This window comes from Durio zibethinus, chromosome 12, assembly GCF_047325235.1.
Source record: "Durio zibethinus cultivar Kanyao isolate XHJ-2024 chromosome 12, ASM4732523v1, whole genome shotgun sequence".
NCBI lineage: Eukaryota > Viridiplantae > Streptophyta > Magnoliopsida > Malvales > Malvaceae > Durio > Durio zibethinus.
The window spans coordinates 24,915,390-24,935,917 of NC_143173.1; the positions used below are offsets into that span (position 1 = coordinate 24,915,390).

The 20,528-nt window shown below is 34.7% G+C and overlaps 2 protein-coding genes, 1 long non-coding RNA gene and 1 pseudogene across 7 annotated transcripts; 2 read left to right on the forward strand and 2 right to left on the reverse strand.

The window, feature by feature from the left end:
• Positions 1–1,352: 1,352 nt before the first annotated feature.
• On the reverse strand, positions 1,353–3,454 carry LOC149515916 (uncharacterized). Of its 2 annotated transcripts, XR_016326178.1 has the most exons (3): positions 2,381–3,454; positions 2,118–2,291; positions 1,353–1,881 (listed from the first exon to the last, which is right to left on the reverse strand). It is a non-coding gene; the product is annotated as an uncharacterized LOC149515916 (long non-coding RNA). The 2 variants fall into 2 exon arrangements; XR_016326177.1 differs by having other exon boundaries at positions 2,118–3,454.
• Positions 3,455–3,503: 49 nt separating this feature from the next.
• LOC111297133 (ras-related protein RABC2a-like) lies at positions 3,504–7,181 on the forward strand. Of its 3 annotated transcripts, none has more exons than XM_089741380.1 (6): positions 3,504–3,793; positions 3,895–3,963; positions 4,650–4,715; positions 5,474–5,595; positions 6,396–6,598; positions 6,851–7,181. In XM_089741380.1, exons 1-6 carry the CDS (start codon positions 3,652–3,654, stop codon positions 6,852–6,854), a joined length of 606 nt encoding a protein of 201 aa, XP_089597506.1. In that variant the 5' UTR covers positions 3,504–3,651; the 3' UTR covers positions 6,855–7,181. The 3 variants fall into 3 exon arrangements, with proteins under 3 accessions (XP_089597506.1, XP_022747491.1, XP_022747492.1); XM_022891756.2 differs by having other exon boundaries at positions 6,396–6,524; XM_022891757.2 differs by lacking the exon at positions 4,650–4,715 and having other exon boundaries at positions 6,396–6,524.
• A 4,586-nt stretch (positions 7,182–11,767) lies between these two features.
• LOC111297127 (zinc finger protein ZAT5-like) lies at positions 11,768–13,199 on the reverse strand (annotated as a pseudogene). The gene is made up of 2 exons (XR_016326298.1): positions 12,855–13,199; positions 11,768–12,760 (listed from the first exon to the last, which is right to left on the reverse strand). The product of XR_016326298.1 is annotated as a zinc finger protein ZAT5-like (transcript).
• A 3,789-nt stretch (positions 13,200–16,988) lies between these two features.
• LOC111295930 (aquaporin TIP1-1-like) lies at positions 16,989–18,117 on the forward strand. Its single transcript, XM_022889773.2, has 2 exons — positions 16,989–17,441; positions 17,524–18,117. The coding sequence occupies exons 1-2, from the start codon at positions 17,058–17,060 to the stop codon at positions 17,893–17,895; spliced, it is 756 nt and encodes a 251-aa protein (XP_022745508.1). The 5' UTR covers positions 16,989–17,057; the 3' UTR covers positions 17,896–18,117.
• Positions 18,118–20,528: the final 2,411 nt, after the last annotated feature.

Genomic DNA, 20,528 nt, shown 5'->3' on the forward strand with positions numbered 1-20,528 from the left:
CAGCAAACTGTTTTTATCTCTCTCCAAGTTAACTGTTTTTTTTTACCATCAACTAATATAGTTAACCAATTTGTCCATGTAACGTTTGATCAATAGTAGCATGTCAAAGAAAAAATTTTAAACAATTTTTTAATTTTCGCATAAATGTCATGTGATAATACATGATTGGTGATTAAAATATGTAATTTTTTAATTAAAATTAAAAATATATTAATAAAATTTTTTTTTATGATTTTTTTGAAAAATGAAAAAAAAAATCGAGAACAAAAAACGGAGGAAGAGGAAATGCATTTCTCCATTCTCTTGTCTTTTTTCTTGATTTAAAAAAATAAATAAATAAAAGAGTATTTTAATAATAATTTAAAGGTTGTCATTTGGCATTTATGTGAAAATTGAAAAATTATTGAAAATTTTTTATTTGGTGCGTGGTGTACATATGATTTTATTTTATTGGTCACGAATTACATATATAAATTGATTGAAGTTGGTAATTAATGACTCAAAATATTATCCAATTTGAAAATTTACGTATCAATTTATACATTTTATATTTCTAAGTATTAATTTATACATTTTTTTCAAAGTTAAGATACAAAAACTAGCATTAACCCAATGGAGCATAAGCTATAAATAGATAGAGTTGATTTGAGACGTTGTTTCTGCCTGCCCAGCTGCTAATGGTAATCTACTATTTTCAGATATTGATTACAAAACCTCCTTATTGAAGAGGAGATAAGGGTACTCAAAACAGGTTGGCAGTCTTCCATGCTTCGCCATGTTCGCAGGAAAACTAGTTGTACTGCTGACTGAGTTGCTAAGATGACTCGACAGAGGAAATATCCTGTTCATTGGGTTTTATGCATGTCCTCTAAACTTTTGGATTTGTTTTCTTTATAATGTTTCGATGAGTGGGTTGTAATTATGCAAGAACAAAAAAAAAATCTATACTATTTCAGGTAAACAATCAGGACAAAATTATGCTTATAGAAAAGCTACAAAATGTACCTCAAATACACATGGATCTGTTGGAGTCCTGCCGGCCCAACTCTTCTGTTTTATGACATTCTTGGAGCACATGCTCGATGATTATTATGTTATTTGCACCTTGTTCTGATTCGTGCATTTCATTTCCTTTTTTTTTTTTTTTTTTGGTATGACATGCATTTTAGGTTAATTGTAGAAAAAAATTTTGAATTATAATAAAATATTTAATATGATATTTTAATTTAAAATTTTTTTATTATGATATTTGAATTATAAATTTATTAATTAATATGATATTTAAAAAAAATTATTTATTCGTCGTATTATTTAAAATTAATTATGTTAAAAGCAGATATCGTATTATTGATGATAAAAAATGTTTTTGCTCAGCTAATGGTAAATCCCATCACCAGTTTGATCTGCATATCTGACAAAAATGATTAAAAAATCTCGATAGAGAGATGCCTATTGAGACACTGAAAGCCAGATAACCTACTCTCCCATGTTAGGAGGTGGTGGGGGTGGGTGCGATCCCTGGCCCTGCATCGGTTGACCAGGAAAACCTTGTGGAGGAGGGATTGTTGGAAGCCCAGGAGTGAAATTTGCCATTGCCCAACTACCCCCAGTAGGTGGGTATGGAGCAATAGGGGTTACCCATGGAGGCATAGGCCTAGGACCATAGGAGGTGGTGCTGGTGGTAATGAACCAGGCACTGGAGGTGGAGGGGCTCTAGGAGTGTTTGTGGCAGTTCTTGTGGTCAGGGGGTGGGGGTGGCGGAGCATGACGTGGTGGGGGCAAAGGCCTTGGAGGAACACCCGGCGCTGCAGTACCATTGGCTCCAGGGGGCGGTCGAGGTTTATTTGCTTCTAGTGGCTTGGTTTTGAAATGTACCTGCAGCTGCATTTTGATAAAGCCAAAAATCGTAAAGATACCATCCTTTTTTTTTTTGAAAATTTATTAGTTATTTTATGCAAAATTAGCAACTAAACCTGTCAAAGAGAAGGATTAAGCCTATAGACAGTCTCATCATTACAACGCCAACATGGTCAACAGGTGCAGGTGAAAGAAGGATAAGGGAGAATCGACAAGAGATAAACATACGAAGCAGTAAGGCTCATGTTAAACAAACTAACCGTGAACATTTTTGACTCAGGATCCCTGTGAGAAGAACTTGGGAGTGGATTTATCAATCCTTAGCCTCACGCGCCGCTCTCTTACCTAAATTGGTCTGGTGGCGCTGCCCTTACGTATGTGCCAAGTAGTTCCCTTCATTGTTGTGTAGCGCCAAGCAAAGCTTACACTCATAACTGGCCCAAAATATATAACATTTAATCTGAAAATAAAAATATCGAACTTCCAAGGAAAAAATGGGAGAATTTGGTAGATAATTATAAACCTGCCGAGGTGGTTGGGCATGAAATAGGGATATTTGGTGAGCTCAATGCTTTCGACTCTCGAAGGCGAGTCGACGGAGGCGCTCACGACGGTCCATGGCTTCCGTCTGGAGCCCCATTCTCTGTCCATGATTCTCTTGATTCTTCCTTCGGCTTTTCACTTCTTCTTTGTCAGGGTTTCAATTAGGGGTTTTTCTGGCTTGAACTGCACAGTGAACTGTTGATGTAAATGGCGATTAGGCGTTGCTAGGTTGTGGATGGCAATGGCGGTGGCAAATCCCCATTCTAAGTGTGCTTGGGCTCTATGTTTGGATATCCAGGCTAAGCCCATAAGATAATTTGGGCGGTTAGATGTAGGATTCCCAAATTTTCTAATTTGAATTTATCGAAAAGAAAATTGAGTTCATCTTATCATCAATTAAAGTTAAATATTAATTATAATAAAATTTATTTAATATATATTTTAATTACAATTAAAATAACTTATCTTAATTTAAACTTTGAATGCGTGTGATTTTTCTACGATCTTGATTAATATCTGATGGAGATCACTTTCTTGGATTATAAAGAAAGAAACTGACAACAAACTTGAACACAAACAGGTCAAGTGGTTTTATCCATTTTCCCTTTCACATTTCTTTATACTTTCCCTGAAAATATGCTGCTTGGAGCATGCAACCCTTTATTCCATTCCTTGTATACTTTTTTACCTTGGAAGCCAAATTATCAGCAAAAGTGGGATGGCAAATATTGGAGAATCTCCAAATTTTGTCATTACCAAGATTTCAGTGTATATATATTCCCCGAATATATGTTCTTTGTAGCGTGCGACCCTTAGCCTTATTCCATTCCTTGTATATCATTACTTAACCTTTATTCTCTCTCTAGAAAACTACGGCGCATCAATGAAAAAGAAAGACAAGAAAAAAAAAAAAAAAGAAGAAAAAGGAAAGAACATGTTGATGTCAGATGTTCCAGTTAGCAGTTTTCCTTTAGCTTCTGTCTCAAGGAACGCATTGATTCAGCTTCTGTCTCAAGGAACGCATTGATTCTTTCTTTCTCTATTAAAAAGATTTCCTTCCTTTTTTTTCTTTATATATTACATTTCTTTTTCTCTGTACTTTTGAGAGAAAGAAGCCATTCATTTTCTCACCCAAGTTTGTTTTTCTAAGGGTGTGATCATCATTGGATACAACAGGGACTTTGCGGAAGAAGAAGAGAAAAAAGAGAGATTTAAAAGTTTGAGTTTTTGTTTTTGGATAGAAATATTGAAATGGGATCATCTTCAGGACAAAGTAGTGAAAGCTATGATCATTCATTTAAGATCGTGTTGATCGGAGACCTGGCTGTCGGCAAGAGTAGTTTGGCCGCTAGCTTCATTTCAGATTCTGCAGCAGATCTAGATAAAACCATTGGTTCATTTTCTCTTCCTTTTTTCTTAACTTTACCAGTCCTGGATCTTTTATTAGTTTTATGGTAAAATTTGATTTGGGTTTTGTTTGAATCTATGTTGTAGGTGTGGATCTTAACATCAAGTTGTTAACTGTTGGTGGGAAGAGATTAAAGCTTACTATTTGGGATACTGGTATGGATGAAACTCAATCATTAGTGTTTCAGTTTCAAATTTGGTTTCTTTGTCAAAATCTGTCAGTCTAATTGAAGTCAATTGTCTATGCTTATAATTGACTTCTTTATTTCACATAGGAGACTGCTCATTTTTACTGACTTAATGTTCACTAATGCATTAGCATGACATTGGCATCATTTTTAACCGAGTTTTGTTCCTATTGTTCCACTTCTTGCCGCTTGGATGTTGACCTTTATTTAACTCTATCATTAAACTGTTACCACTGCAAATTTTGACAAAGTTTTCTCATAAAAACCATCCTACAGAATTATATAAAAATGTTTTTGTTATGTTTTTTTATCTGCTATTTTTGTTATGGCACCAATTCTGCACTCTGCAGCATCAACTTTGAAATCAAATTTTCAGGAAATTTAGGTAAATCGTGTTTGGTTAAAAGACATACAATTGATGATGTATTAACCAGTTGAAATGAGTTCCCGGGTTTTTTAATTTTGTTGTTAGCTGTAGGTTGCTACTTTTCAAATGTGAGAAGAAAATGCTTTCTTGACCTGGTTAGCTTGATGTTGCTTCTTTGATCTTTTATTAGCTATTCAGTTTTTTTGTTTATAAAAAAACATTAAAATAATTGTCTGGCAACATGGAGAAAACATGATTGATTTGTGGAACCATAATGCTTCTTGTAGCTGGACAGGAAAGGTACAGAACATTAACAAGCTCTTACTATAGAGGTGCCCATGGGATCATACTTGGTAGGTTCATCATTCTGGTGCATGTATGTGTTACTCCACTTTCATATTTTGTTTGACGGAGCCTGTCACTGGTTTCAAATTTCAAGTTCTTAGCAATCTGATATCACTGCGCTATGCTATCATAAGCATTCGTGTGCCTGATAAAAAGACTAGGAACTGGTTCTTATGTCAGTATAGCAGACACAGTCAGAATATAGACTTGCATAATGTTAAAATGTTGATCAAGCTTATCTTCCTGGGCTGAGTAAGCAGGAGTTGGGTTATAGATGCTGAAAGATTATGACAAATATAGGTTAAATAGGTAATGAATTGTTTAAGAAAAATAAACGCAATCGTGGTTTAATTTAAAAAGATGGAAGCATACAGAAAGCAGTTTGGACATGTTTGGTTTCTTTCTCTCTCACACACATAAGTGCTGAAAATAGAAAGTCATTTCTTTGTACCCTTCATTCCATAATTTAGTTGTATTCTCAATGCCTTTGTCAATGCTTTCTGCAAACATCTGCTTTGCTGGCTTGAAGGAGCCCTATCATACAATTCGATGCATTTTTGTTTATGGCACAAGTATTTGCCACCTTTACGTTGGCTCATCATTCCACAATCATGATTGCTTGATCCTAGAAATAATATTCTTGTCCCAAATAAATTTTCAATCATGATTCTTATCTATGCTGCTCAAGGTGTTGAATTACATATATTGTTTGCCCATGGTTTAAATTGCCAGAATTGTTTGAATTATTTCTTGGCTTTGGTTATAGTTTATGACGTAACAGAGAGAGAAACCTTCACGAGTTTGTCTGATGTTTGGGCCAAAGAAGTGGAGCTCTATTCTACCAATAAGGACTGTGTCAAGATGCTTGTTGGAAATAAAGTTGATAGAGTAAGTCTAGTGTTCTCTTTTGGATCCTTAAAATTAATAATTGAAGATAAATTGACCCCCCGTCACAACTCACCTGTGGAAAGGTTAAGGATAGATTAATAAATTGTTCATGGGCAATTATGGGACAAAGCTCGTTTGCTCTCTTCATGTTGAAGAAACCTCATGGAACAAAGTTGTTAAGAAAAATTTTATAAGTTGTAAAGAGGCCATTGCACCCCATAAATGCTATAAGGATTTTGCCTTTCATGTCATCTTAATTCATCGGATAGCCAATAAGAAACTACTCTACTTATGTTCTTCCCCATATTTTGTTCTCAAGAGTAAAGTAGATACAAGATTTCATGAGAAAAAACCATAGGATTGTGGTGTAACCTTCAGATCTTGGAGGATAATAAATGAGTGTTTCATGCAGATTTTAAAACTACATGTCACTCACACTTTTGCATTGCCTACCTTAACTATTGCTTTCCTTTGCATATGAAAGTAGGCTCTAGATCCTCATAATTATTTCTCCGTGTATTCAGTTGTTCGTTCAACTGACTCCTGAACATCCCTGGAAAATGGTTAGAAAACTAGAAGATAAAAAATTACTGATTTTGTCTTATTAATCCTTCTTTATCATAACTGCCTCTCAAACTGTGGAAACCTGGAAAAAATTGATTCCTTAGAGGAATACCAGCCTTCTTATATTTCCAGTCTGCTGATATTGCGTCTTTTGTTTTCTCTTTTGAGGACTTCTTTTTGAGTCATTTTCTCTTTATTCCTATTGCTTCATTATATCTGATATATTTACTTTTCAGGATCCTGAAAAGGCTGTAAGTAGAGAAGAAGGGACTGCACTTGCAAAAGAGCTTGGATATATGTTTTTTGAATGCAGTACTAAAACAAGAGAAAACGTGGAGAAATGCTTTGAGGAGCTTGCATTGAAGGTAGATTTTTGTTACTGCAAGTCTGCTCTTCACCTTTCCAGTAATATATACAACATAGTAGATATTATTGGCAGGTGGGTCAGTTCAAAATAATCTGTAACCTTGCAGTGCGGTTATGTTTTATATAAGTCAATCATTAAGATGGTTGTTTCCAAACTCTTAAACAAACACAATGATTCTTCATGAATGATGATGATAGCAACAATTTGGATGATTGATTGATAAAGGGTGGTACCATGAGCAAAGAAAGTTATGGCTTAGATTAAAAAAAAAATAATGGCATAATCTCTTCTCTTAGTTCTGACCGGCTATGGACTGTCTTATAGATGATGGAAGCTCCTAGTCTTTCGCAAGAAGGGTCTGCTGAAGGAAAGCAAAACATCATAGAGCCGAAACCAGCGTACACGTCTCCTCCAAAAGGAGATTGTTGTAGTTGCCAGTAAATTGCAGCAATATGAAGGCCTCAACATGAAGGGATGACTTACATGTATCAATTGAACGCTTCAATTGATAATTTCCACCTTAGCAGATTGTGAACAAATCATGTATATGATAATTTCTTTTGATATTCTATACTGCTGTTCTTCCCAGTGGAGTTGCCATGGCTAATGGTATCAACATCACTCAAAATTAACTTGTGTAAATTTGTTTGCCTTATGCGTTTGTCTTGGTTAATTTATAGCTTGTTACTCATGTCTTCCATTGATTATTGAGTGTAATTTTACTCAACCATTTAGGTAATCTCAAAGGTTATTTGGATGAAAGATTAAAAGGCAACCTTAGGCAAGCTGGAGATGACATATACGCAATGACAGTACAATACAATCAATCTGGTCTGAGGCTGAGCAAAATAAAGGTCAAAGTACTGGAACTTATTTTCTTTTGAAGGAAATGGAAGAATAATTCAGCATAGCTGACAACAACCATATATGATGAACATTTCTATCTCTGCAAATCTTTGCCTTGTATCTCTTGCAATAGAATTAGAAATGAAAACCTGCTCCACGTTGAAATATGTTTGGACACTCCGTTGAAAAGGGTTTCAACTTTCAACAATTTCAGCATGCTCAAAGATATGTAAGTCATGGGTGTATGTCATTCACCAGCCAATTCTTGCCCCATTTGATGTTGGAAGTCGGAACAGCCTTCAAACAAAGATCAAACACCAGTGATAAATGATAATTACATCATGGAAATTTGTACATTAGTTTTTAATGTTACCCTTTCAGTCTCATCCATGTCAGCTTTATTTGTTTTCGACCCACTGCTCACACAATTTATTTATTGGATTAAAAGCTTTCAATCTAATCACATCAGCGGAAGTGAAATCAAATAATAAATCAAACACAAAAAAGATAACAATTTAACGTGGTTCGGTCCAACTAACCTACATCCACGGATGAGAAACAAGATCCACTAATTGTAGAGAATTACAATCATACATCAAATCATCAACCTTACTAAACAATCAATACACATAAGACATTCTCAATCTACTCTAGTCCTATAAAATATTCTCAACTCAAAAAAAATACAAACTCAAACCCTTGTGTACCCTTTCAACATAATCAAACACATACTCATTTGCTCACATACATCATATCTATGTAAATTCTCTCAGTCGCCTCTAGTCCACTCACAAATATATACACCCATAAGACGTAGAGTTCCAATACTATTATGAGATATCTATCTCACAAAACCTTAGAACTCTCTTACATCTTTTTCTCATATCTAATCCTATAGAAACTTTACCTATTTATAACCATTTAAACTTACCTATTAAAAATTCTTCTCTTCTTAAAATTCTTTTTGTCTAAGTCAAACTTGTTTATTAAAAATATTTTTCCTTTTAAAATTTTTTTCTTACAAGTCAAATTTATTTATTAAAAATATTTTTCTCTTAAAATTCTTATTTTACAAATATTTTTATCCATCAAACAATATCCTATAAATTTGAAACAAATCTCAACACAATTAACGAATCAGAAGTCGAGTACTAATTCTTTTATGATAACACTGATTATAAAAAAACCGATGGAACATCAAGCGAAAAGGAATGACATACTGTTCAACAGTGCCCCCCTGGCTAGCTTCCCTGTAATAGCCAGCATTGAAAACAATTAGAAGTCAAAAACATTTTCAACCAAAGAGAAAATAGATAATTGATTAGTTAGCCATGCAGGTGAAACGTTCTTGACAAGATGTGTACACATTAATGCGCTTCCCATCAATCCTGGTAGAAACATTAAAACTTGTAGAAAGCCACTAAGAGAATCAAAGTAGCAAGTAACTTCTTCCTACACTCGGTGGATAAGAAGAAGGTTGATGATGAGATGATCATAATCATCAGCCCGAGCTCTATATATAGCCAGCGTAGCCGCCATTTTGAAGCTGTGTTTTAATAGGAAAGAGAGAAGAGAAACCCGGCTGTATGAACTGAACTAGTCACCAGTGTAATAAAGCTTACTCTCTTTCTCTCTATCTGCGCTTTTCAAAGCTGACTTATAGAATTTCAAGTGCAAGTGAATTTTAATGTTGTTCCTTTAATGCATTGCCTGGTAGGAATCTGCCGCTGAACAGTGTGAAAATGGCCTGGTTTTCAGTGACTGTTCATCCTTTATAGCGTGATTTATGCAATGATTGCAATTAGACACCGGATAAGTTCTGATTTGAACAAACACTTACCCGTGTCAGAAAGCAATAGGCCTTTAACTTGTCTGATTCTGTGAAGTGGGCAAACCAATGGATATCTTTCGTCGTTGAGTTTGTCATAGAAAGGAAAGAAACAATTAAGTTTTACTAAAAAAGATATGATACTCAAACAAATCTTTAAATTTTATTTAAAAATGAAATTCAATCCAATTTTTTATTGTAAGATGAAATAAAGATTATAAACTTTCATTCACCTTTAAGTTGTAATCATATCCGTAGAATTTGAAAATCTAATTAATAGAAGAAATAATGTTATTGTTGTAACTTTTTTTTCTCAAATTATTAACATATTTAGCAATATGAACTCTGCATACTCATATCAACACCAATTCAAAACAGAAAACATCAAAAAAATATCACAGGGGAAGTGTATATCGGTATATGCATACAGATTTGCTTTTTCATTAGGGGAAAATGTAGGAACTATTATAACAAAACTGGGCTTTTTCTCTGCCTCATACTGGTCGTTGCCATTGAACTTAATGGGTGTTTGGGCAACAAGAAATGGTCAGAAAAGATGCATATGTATTAGTATTCTGCCTGAATCCTGAATTCCTGATCCTTTGTACTCCAACCACTTATAGATTCCTGAAATTTCCTTTTTTTCAAAAAAAAAAGAAGATTCCTAAAATTTCCTGCTAGGGTCTGCTTCAGAGACCTGTTGAAAATAATGACTCAAATCTTATAAGAGATTTATTTGAGATTTATCAGATATTATTTGATGGACAAGAAGACTTGTAAAAGAAAAATTCTAAAAGAAAGGAGATTCTTAATAGGTAAGTTTGACTTACAAGAGAAAAATTCTAAAAGGAAAAGAATTTTTAGTAGACAAGTTTAACTTATAGGAAAAGAATTCTAAGAGAAGAATAATTCTTAATGAGCAAATTTGTATGGTTATAAATATGTGAAGTCTCTACAGGGTTAAGTATGAGGAAATGATGTAAGAGAGTTATAAGATTTGATGGGATAGACACCTCATAGGAGTATTGGGCTCTATGTCTTATGGGTGTATATGTTTATTTGTAAGTGAACTAGAAGAGACTGAAATGGTCCACATAGATATGATGTATGGGAGCATATGAGTATATGTTTGGTTATGTTAAAAGGGTGCACAAGAGTTTAAGTTTGTGTTTGTTTGGGTTGAGTGCTTATGTTAAAAGGGTGCACAAAGATTTGGGTTTGTATTTGTTTGTGTTGAAAATACTCAATAGGACTAGAGTAGATTGAGAGTGTCTTATGAGTATTGATTGTTAAGTGAGGTTGATGATTTGATGTATGTTTGTAATTCTCTACAACTAGTGGATCTTGTTTTTCATCCGTGGACGTAGGTTAATTGGATCGAATCACGTTAAATTATTGTTTCTTGTATGTTTGATTTATTATTTAATTTTACTTTCATTGGTGTGATTGGATTGGAGACTTTTAGCCAAACAAATAGTATCAGAGCTGTGATGTTCTCTAACAAGTGGTATCAGAGCTAAAAATTCAAAACGTGAAAAGAATCAAAGGTTCAAGACATGAGAAAAGCTAAAAGTTTAAGATACGAGAAAAACCGACGGTTTGAGACCCTCTTTGCTTGAAGGCATCGTGACCCTCTTGCTTGAAGCCGTGTCCATTAGCCCCATTTAACAAATCTCTACAAAAATTTAGATGACCTTCTTTAATTCATTGTTACTTCTCTCCCTCTTTCTCAGGAGGACTGCTATTTGCATGGAAAGTGGAACAAGACAAAATGAGGTATACATGTAATTAAGAGTTTCTTGTCCTCCTTTGATCTTTCCATGAAATGGAATCCTTGTATCCTTATTTCTGACAACACACACGTTCGTATCTTCACTTGAAGACAAGTATAAATTTGGGTTCGAGAGATAAAGGCACTTTTTGCAGTGAAAACCTGTCATACAGTTTCAAACTATTTGATTCAATCGTGGTTGGGTCTCAACCATCTAATTTGACAACATATTCTTGCCAAGAGTAAGCTTAACTCAACATTGCTGACAACATGGTAACTAATCACTTTAGGCGTATGGCTGTTACAGATAAGTTGAGGATCAGGTCTACAAGTTTAGCTACTAAATCAGGCTGTTGTTTAGTAAATTAGGTAAATTAAGTGGCCAATTTGTTTCATTCACATGGGGGACTAGAATAGCTATGATTTTGAAGTTGAATGTGAGAGTGTGTAGTGTGCTTTGCCTAAATGCATAGGTGGATCCATAAAAGGAGGGCAGTTAGCAATCTGGCTTGGTTGCCATCCGTTTAATTTTTCGTCATATATATTAATGAAACAGATAGACAGGGATGGAGTTTTAGCTTTCTTGCAAACCAAACAAGAGAACCTAATCCACCACTTTCGGTTGTGGAATTGGTGGTGGCAAACTTATGCCAAACGAGCCAAACAAAGAAAGGAAAGAAAGTGAAAATTATCTGTTTATAGATCAAATGGCTACCATGAAAAAACGAAAGCTAACACACTTTACCAAAGAAATTTTCCACTTCACTAACATGGAACAATGTTAAATTTAAAAGAATTCGAAGAATGAACAATTATGAATGATATTAGTGAGAAAATAATTAATGTTAATGATACACATTGATTTTTGGGTGATAGAAACTCCCCCCAAAAAAATTAAGATGGACTTGTATTTCTAGTAATGGCAATCGACCAAAGAAGACGCTGAAAAGACCAGTAGTTTTTCCTCGGAAGCAAATGAAAATTTGGGTTCCCTGTGATGATCATCTTCCGGGGCTGGAAGATTAAGATCCAATTGCAGAACAGTTCTTGGTTTCTTGGGCTGATCTTCTGATTCAGGACTGCTGCTTGTTCCAACACTCAAAGTTGTTGTAGCTATTGTTGCAGCGTCAGTAATTGTCCTGTGCCTTCTCATATGACCCCCAAGAGCTTGTCCAGACGAGAACTCAGCGCCACATATCGAACACTCATGAACTTTTGATTTGCTGCTATTGCATGAAACAGCCTTATTCGTTATTTGAAATGAAAGGATTGTGTTCATTTTATTGGATTGATCATCACCCTCTTTCACAAGCATCAATCCTTTATTATTCTCTTCGTTATTAACCTTGGGTTTCTTGTGGCTTGCTGTGTGTCCACCAAGCGCCTGGAATGAAGGAAGGGAAGCACCGGTCACACGTCTTGCACTGGTAAACATATATCCCAGTCTTGCTTGTTGTTGCCAAAGAAGCTGGTTTGAATGGAAATTTTCTTGTTTGACCTTGAGCCAAAAGTATCAAACAATTAGCCATGACTTCTTCTTCTTCAGTGCTTTCTGCTAACTCAACAGATGTTGTTGGAGAAGCAACAGATCGATCAAACCCCCTCGAATCATCACTATTTCTTCCAACTTCACCTCCACTTTCTCCTCCACTAGAAGTCGTGCTTGAAGCCATCGCCAAAGTCAGAGGAGACAGCGGCCTTGGACGCTTGGTACGCTTGCCTTTGATGATTTGCAGCTGATCTCTACAAACAAGAAGTTCCTCCTGACCCTCCAGCATCATCTCTAATTCTATCTTGAACGAGAAAAAGAAATAGATAATTGGATATATGTGATGAAAGCAACAGATAAATGTTAATTCAGCGAAAGGTTCAAAGATTAGAACCCGTGTTTTGCCAGTATATATTGTGTTTCCAGCCTTGGAAGTTATTTAGTAGATGTAGACACAACGCAAACATAGGAAAGAGAAGATGCAATCTCAGTACGAGAAGGCGAGGAAACGAGTGAGATTCGGTTGGCTTAGAAGCAAGCAAACCCATTACTTTTTTCCCAACGATTCCTTCTGGGGCTGGGAGGATTGGTTTGCAAGCCTGGAACCACAGAATTTGCGCCTCTCCACCCCCTCCCTTTCTTTAATTTTTCTGCTTTGTCATTTGCTTTTCCTGCTTGGGGTTTTTCTGTTAGTCTTTCTTAGTACTTTTAGTAACTATCTGGTCTTCGACGGCTCCTTTTAACTGTATACAAACTTTAATTAGTACTAAACTGCGCCCCAAGTTGGCATTTTTCAATGGTTGTTTTGGTAGGAATAATAAAGCTTCCTTTAACTAAATTTTAACTAACAGTAACTACCATCCAATTAACTGCCATTTAGACCCTTCTTAAAATTAGTCATTGTTTACCAAGCCGAGGTTTTTTGGTACAATTCAAAATTTAATTTAATTAATTAATATTTTTATTTTTAAAAAATAACATTTAATAAATTTAAGATTAAAATTTTCTTAAAATTAGTCATTGTTTACCAAGCCGAGGTTTTTTGGTACAATTTAAAATTTAATTTAATTAATTAATATTGTTATTTTAAAAAAATAACATTTAATAAATTTAAGATTAAAATTTTAATATATAAATTTTTTTTTTCGAATCACAGCATAAATTTTCACTACCAGACTTGAAAACAATTGTTTCAGTTAATTATCTTTTTATTTGTAAAATGCCAATGATCAAATTTTGAATTTTTAGAAATGAAAGATGAAATTTACTAGACAAAAGATGATTATTCAATTTTAAAAGAAAAAAATTTGTAATAGTACAAAAGGAGTGAAATGAAAAGATAATTATTAATTACATAGGGTTTGCAGTTTGCACTAATGGTATTGTGTTAAGCCACTTAATCAAGCAGTTTCATGTGCAGTTGACCCACCCAGTTGTGAATTATACATTGATGTTTGCTTCTTGGATGGACAATAACTCCCAAAATCCCTTTGTAACCAATCATTAGGGTTTTGCATATATAGAACATTGTTGTTTTTTTATGAACAAGGCAATTTGCATGTCGGAGTGAAGCAAGCAACCTGCCAGCATGAACCGACCAACACCAAAATTTTATAAAAGAAATGAAAGAAAAACCAAGAAAAACATTTTTTTTCATTTAAACCCAATAAATTCCCCTTATTAGACCCTGGAGGCTAGAGCACTTCTCTCCATTAATTCCAGTGGACCTTCAAGCCTTCATAAACTTACATCAAATTTGAAGTTGGCCTATAATTTCCAGCATCATATCCCCTGGAGAACCGAAGTAGAACAAGTTGCTGGAGTTCCCAAACAAAGAGCTTCAAGCATACAGCTCTTTGACAACTTGAAGATAAGTAACTGATCTTTATCTTTCAGGCATGACATACAGAATCTTGGACGGTGGATTCCGGGAAACATTGCAAATCTGATGACTGTGTCAAGTTTCAGGACAGGCATTTTTCACGGATGCTGGGATTGGCTGACATCAATTACAAGCCGAATTCTATGACCAAAAATCACTTGATCGTACTCTCCCTTTGCCGAAATGTCTTTTGTAACACTTATCTCTTTTCAATCACGTTTTTCAATTTCAGCCATAAATTTTTCTTGTCAACAGTTAATTTTAGTGGCTCCATTGTCCTTTTGTTTGCTAGCGTGACGGCAAGTGATTTTTTCATATTAATAATTGACTTGTGAAACATGATTAAAATTCTGACGTAAATAGACATTTCTTGGATTGTTGTTCATTAAGGAAGATTGGACTTTCTTTAGAAGAATAATTGACAACTGAGCTAAGCAAATTTGAAGATTATCACTTAAATCAATAGCGAAATACAATTAAAATAATAAATTTAAATTTAAATTGTATATTTAATTTTTTTATATTAATTTATATATTTTTAAAAAAATTAAGTACCAAAAAAATGTAATTAACACTAATTAAAAAATTTTAGTGGCTTGCCCTGTTGTCTGAAAATAAAAACCTAGCTGATCGTGCTTGATTATGATAGATACTTGTTTGATGTAATAACGGAAGATTTCGTATCTGAGCTATTATAAGGATGATAATGATTTAAATTGAATTTAATTTTTTTAATAATATATAATATTATAAAATTTTAAAATTTTATGTAAATTTAAATTAATTTTTTTTAAATTGATTTGATTTGAATTGAATTTTATTAATTTGATTTGATTTATTAATTTTTAATTTTTAAAATTTTTATTATATATATTATTTTAATAAAAATTTTAATATATTTAAATAAATTTATATATAAAATAATTATTTTATTTTATAAAAAAATTAAAAATTATATAAATAAATAAATATTATAACTTGATTTGATATAATTTTTTTAATTTTTTATATTTCAATTCTAAATTAATATATATTTAATATTTAATTTAATTTAAATTAAATAAAAAAATAATCTGAACCAAATTAAATATTAAAATTTTAATCTACGGCATATGAAAACCAATTGCTAAGATTTTCATGAGTCATGACAAGCCGTGACTTCAAAGGACAAATTGAACCATGAAAAAACAAGTATCAACCATTCTCACTCCAAAAGAGAGTAATAAAATTCAAATGTCTACCACCAAAAAGCTGTAAAATCTTGGTAAATAATTTACTACTTGGAAATTAAATGGGATATTAGCAAATCAAAATCATCAATAGATTGAGTTGCCAAACTTCTTACTTCCCTCATTGTCTATAATTAATCATAATTACCACAAAAAAAAGGAATTATTTAATCATTATTATTACCGTACGTCTAGCAACCCATATGGTAAGCTATATGGTGTTGATTAATTCACGTGCATTCCTTTATTATTGTTGGCAATGTTTTTGCATATTAATTAGATGGAAGAGATCAGAAAATTGTGTGAATGGAAATTTAAACTTGTAGTAAAAAAAAAATGATCAAAAGGTATCAGAATTAGTTCTCGAAATATACTCTAACAAGTAAAAGTGTTTGAGGGATTAATGAGAAAGAATGCATTATGTAAGTATTAAAAAAGTTTTAAGAGAAATGATATTTAATTTATATTGTATTTAAATCTCTTTTTTATTTTATATATGAAAAAAAAAGATGATGATATGATCAAAATAATTGGTAATTAATAATAAATTTACATAAAATTTAAAATAAAATTAGTAAGTGATTGTGTGTTGTATTTAATAATTTTAAATAAACGAAAATTATTTTTAATAATTTTAAATAAATAAAAAATCAGTTATATTGTTTTTAAAAAATACCTGAAATGTTAGGAGAAATAATTAGATAAATCTCTTTTTAATGAGGATAAATTTATTCTATAACAAATAATCTAAATATCAACTCACACGTGATAATCGAATATACGCTAACTTAACAATCGTGAAAATTAATCTTATTGACTAAATGAATAGGCATAACAAGGCTAAAAAGGTAAATTAATTTAACAAAAAATGCCATTAAGCTGTCAAAGCCAAGGCTTTACCAACCATAACTTCCCAATTAGCATAGTATAAGATTGTCAGCAACAATGCTTTGTGGATCAGACAACTACTGGCAACTAATTCCACGTGTCAAAATCATATTGCGTCAATTATTGCCTCTGACAAGTCTCCCCGTCAGCAAACTTATCCTTTCTATTTTCATTAAAAAATATATTTAAAGATAATTCGATCTTTCCAAATCGAGTGGGAGCGGAAAAGAGGAAAAAAAAAATCAGCTGACGTCGTACATTACGTGGCTCTTATCCACTTAAACACGTGGCAATTAATTCATTCAACTGACACTTCCCACTTCGCTGTCTTAACGGGAATGACCGGTAGTTCGGCTAAACCTATTTCCAAAAAACTCTACAAATAATCATTTTACAGCCTGTCCGCCAATCACCTTCCAAAATAATACTCCCTGTCCCCACATTTTTCAACTGGCAACGGATTAATGCCGGTCACCATGGCATAACCCTGTCAAATATATGTAAGACCTAACGCTGAGAAATAGAGACCAGACCAGACCAGACAATATCAATATTCACTCTACACACCAGACTGCTGAATTTTGATCAGACGGTAATCATGCCGATCAGAAACATAGCCGTTGGCCGGCCCGAAGAGGCTACTCACCCAGATACTCTTAAAGCAGCTTTGGCTGAGTTCATCTCAACCTTAATCTTCGTTTTCGCTGGGTCAGGCTCAGGCATGGCCTTTAACAAGCTGACCGACAACGGATCAACCACCCCGGCCGGTCTCGTTGCCGCCTCTCTGGCTCATGGCTTCGCACTTTTCGTCGCTGTCTCTGTTGGCGCTAACATCTCCGGTGGCCACGTCAACCCTGCCGTCACCTTTGGTGCTTTCGTTGGCGGGAACATCACTCTCTTACGTGGCATCGTTTACTGGATCGCCCAACTCCTTGGCTCGACCGTCGCTTGCCTGTTACTTAAGTTCGCTACCAGCGGCCTGGTATCCCCCCAATCCCCGTCAGGAAATCAGTTATTTCCATTATTTAGTTTATTAACTGGGAATTTGTTATGGTGGTTCGCAGGCTGTACCAACTTTTGGATTGTCATCAGGAGTGGGGGTGTGGAACGCGTTCGTTTTCGAGATCGTGATGACTTTCGGATTGGTGTACACAGTCTACGCCACAGCCGTTGATCCTAAAAGAGGAAGTTTGGGAGTGATCGCACCATTGGCAATTGGTTTAATTGTAGGGGCCAATATTTTGGCAGGTGGTGCCTTCGACGGAGCCTCCATGAACCCGGCTGTTTCATTTGGACCTGCCTTGGTTAGCTGGTCCTGGGAAAACCACTGGGTCTACTGGGCGGGACCCCTTATCGGTGGTGGACTCGCCGGCCTCATCTATGAGTTCGTTTTCATCAGCCACACCCACGAGCAACTCCCCTCCACCGATTATTAACTGGATTTTATTTAATTAATTGTCGTATGAAAGCGGATTTTCTCCGGTGTATTTAATTTGTAGAGTTTCATCTTTCTTTTCTTTTTCCCTTGTTTTTGTATTAATCTGTGCCCGTTGATCTTGTTGACTTTTCATTCCTATCCTCTATCATGATCATCAGGAGTGGCAGATATTTGCAATTAGCATGCACTGGAAAATAACACGATTGCATTTCCTGTTTCCTTTTTATTTGCCCTTTATTTTTTCTGCTCAACTTTAATTATTTGTCAGGACCCCGATCTTTCCCATACCTTAAATAAAAGAAAACAACGTGACAAAGACCAATGTTAGCTTTTCTTGATTTTTGAGCTTTGTCCCCATGCACATCAATAAAAATCTTGCAACAGGTGTACAACCCAACAAGGTTCATTCGTGAACTTTGATCAGATCGAAACAATGTTTTCTTTCTCTAGTATTTTCGTGATTTTTGCATGATTTTTGTTTCTTATGGGTAAAATTACAGTAGCAACATCATGAATACTAGCATGGCCCTGTCGTGTTACGTTCAATTTTCTTGAGTCAATTGGTTTCTTGGCAGATAATCATTTGACCAAGTAAAGATTTCAACTAACTACAAAATTTTACAGCAGTTTTTCGCTTTGTCTAGGTGCTACCTATACTAGTTCTTAAATTAGGCATCTTAAATCAAGGGATGAGGATGAATTTTTAGTGGACTCGTAGATTATTTTTAAAGCACGTGAAGCTTCAGGATCAGTGTCACGGGTCGCTTGTTTTTTAGATCAAAATTATGCGATCGTGCGATATTAAAATTATTTTTAGTCGAAGTTAATTTTTTTAGGGATAGATCATTTTCGATCTTTTAAGTCGTAAATTCGTGAGTTTTTCTTAGCTCATATCTCGTAAAGTTGTTTGCATCATTTCCAAACTCAATAGAGAAGAATTTACTTTTCTGGCTTCATTAGCTAACGATTCTCAAAGTAGCTTTGAGCTTTCATCTCTATTCATAGGCATTATAGTAACAAACACTAATCTCACTTTGCATATAAGGGCTCACAGCTTTGATTCTCGTTATATTATTTTATTTTGACATAATAAAAATTTAACATCATATTTATCCACATCACATGTAATCTCTTTTACCTAGAACCCATAGGCACAACACCAATATTAGTCAACGAGTAGTTCAAAGTCACATTAAACTATCTCATTTCATAAAATTTATATCTCAGAGTCTCAATTCTTAATTTCATTTTAGGTCGCTTGCATGTATGATGAACATTTGATATCGTACTTGTTTTACTTCAAAAAACTCAAGTGTATTACCCACTCGCAATACACCTTTATCGATTAGCTACAAAGGTTTAGTAGTATGCCTACTTACTAGCCCGCTCATCTTTCAGGTTTAATGGTGCCTATCTTACTCAAACATCATCTCATGGTCCTTCTAGCTCAATGAGAGAAAATCAAGGAGACTAGCAAACACTACCATCTAACCCATGATTTAATGTAATAGCACGATACGGAGTCCTTCGACCCTTACTATCCCTGGGTTTACCATGACCCAATGAGATCGTTCCACACTCATAACCTGATGATGTCCGCTCATCTAGACACCACATGTATTTAGGAGTAACTCACTTCATACTAGTCAAACTCCACCTACCTATTAACCAAAGAGGTGGTGGAGGTCGACACCAATCATCCTCTATAAAAAAACGAAGAGATTTTTCAGCCATCTTACCAAGAATCATAAAACTATTTGGGATGGAGACACTTTTCTCCCCAACCACCTTAGAGCCTTTTTTCAACCAATTTAGGGCTTAGTGACCTATCTCTTAGCCACCATAATTTTGACATTCCACTCGTTGCTCTATCAACTCATTCAAGGGTGACCACGCAAAGCTTCGAATGACAACACCCGATTGGTTACCTGACTCAAGGGCACCCACATACTGGTTCATACTTACCCATGCATCTTGAGGCCTAAGGCTCACACCGCCTACACACACTATCAACAATATGTTCCTAGGTTTACACTACTAGCGCACAGCTCCAAGTCCACCTCTTGATAACAAGGTCTTGACTGCTGCTCGATGTAGGATTAGTCATGACAGGATCAAGGCACACTAGGGCCTAACCATGACACTTTCTTCCACTTACTATGTCGATGCCTTCATCAACGCCAAGACCACACTTAACTTTTTTGTTGCATACAATTGACATTTTTTCATATATCTCTAACTTGTGCCCTTAAGGATTAGGTCTAAATCTTGTCACATGAGGCATTACCCATAATACTCGTTCATTATCGATGTCAGTGGGTCTTATTCTAGCTCTAATACACCTCTGTGTTATCTCCTTATATGACTACCAAACTCAAACTGTTGCTCAATAATTGCCACTGCACCACTTCACTCATGATCACATAATGTTGCGACTTCGAGGCACACTTGTCGATTATAACCCTTAGTAGAATGAATGACCACTTGCTTTGCCACATATTGGTACGCCTCGCTGGGTGTGACCCATCACACCAACCGCACGCCTACGGCATCGACTCTTTGATACGCCCCTTTGAAAATGATGTTTAGGTCAACCACACTTATATAGCACCTTTTACAATAGACTTTATC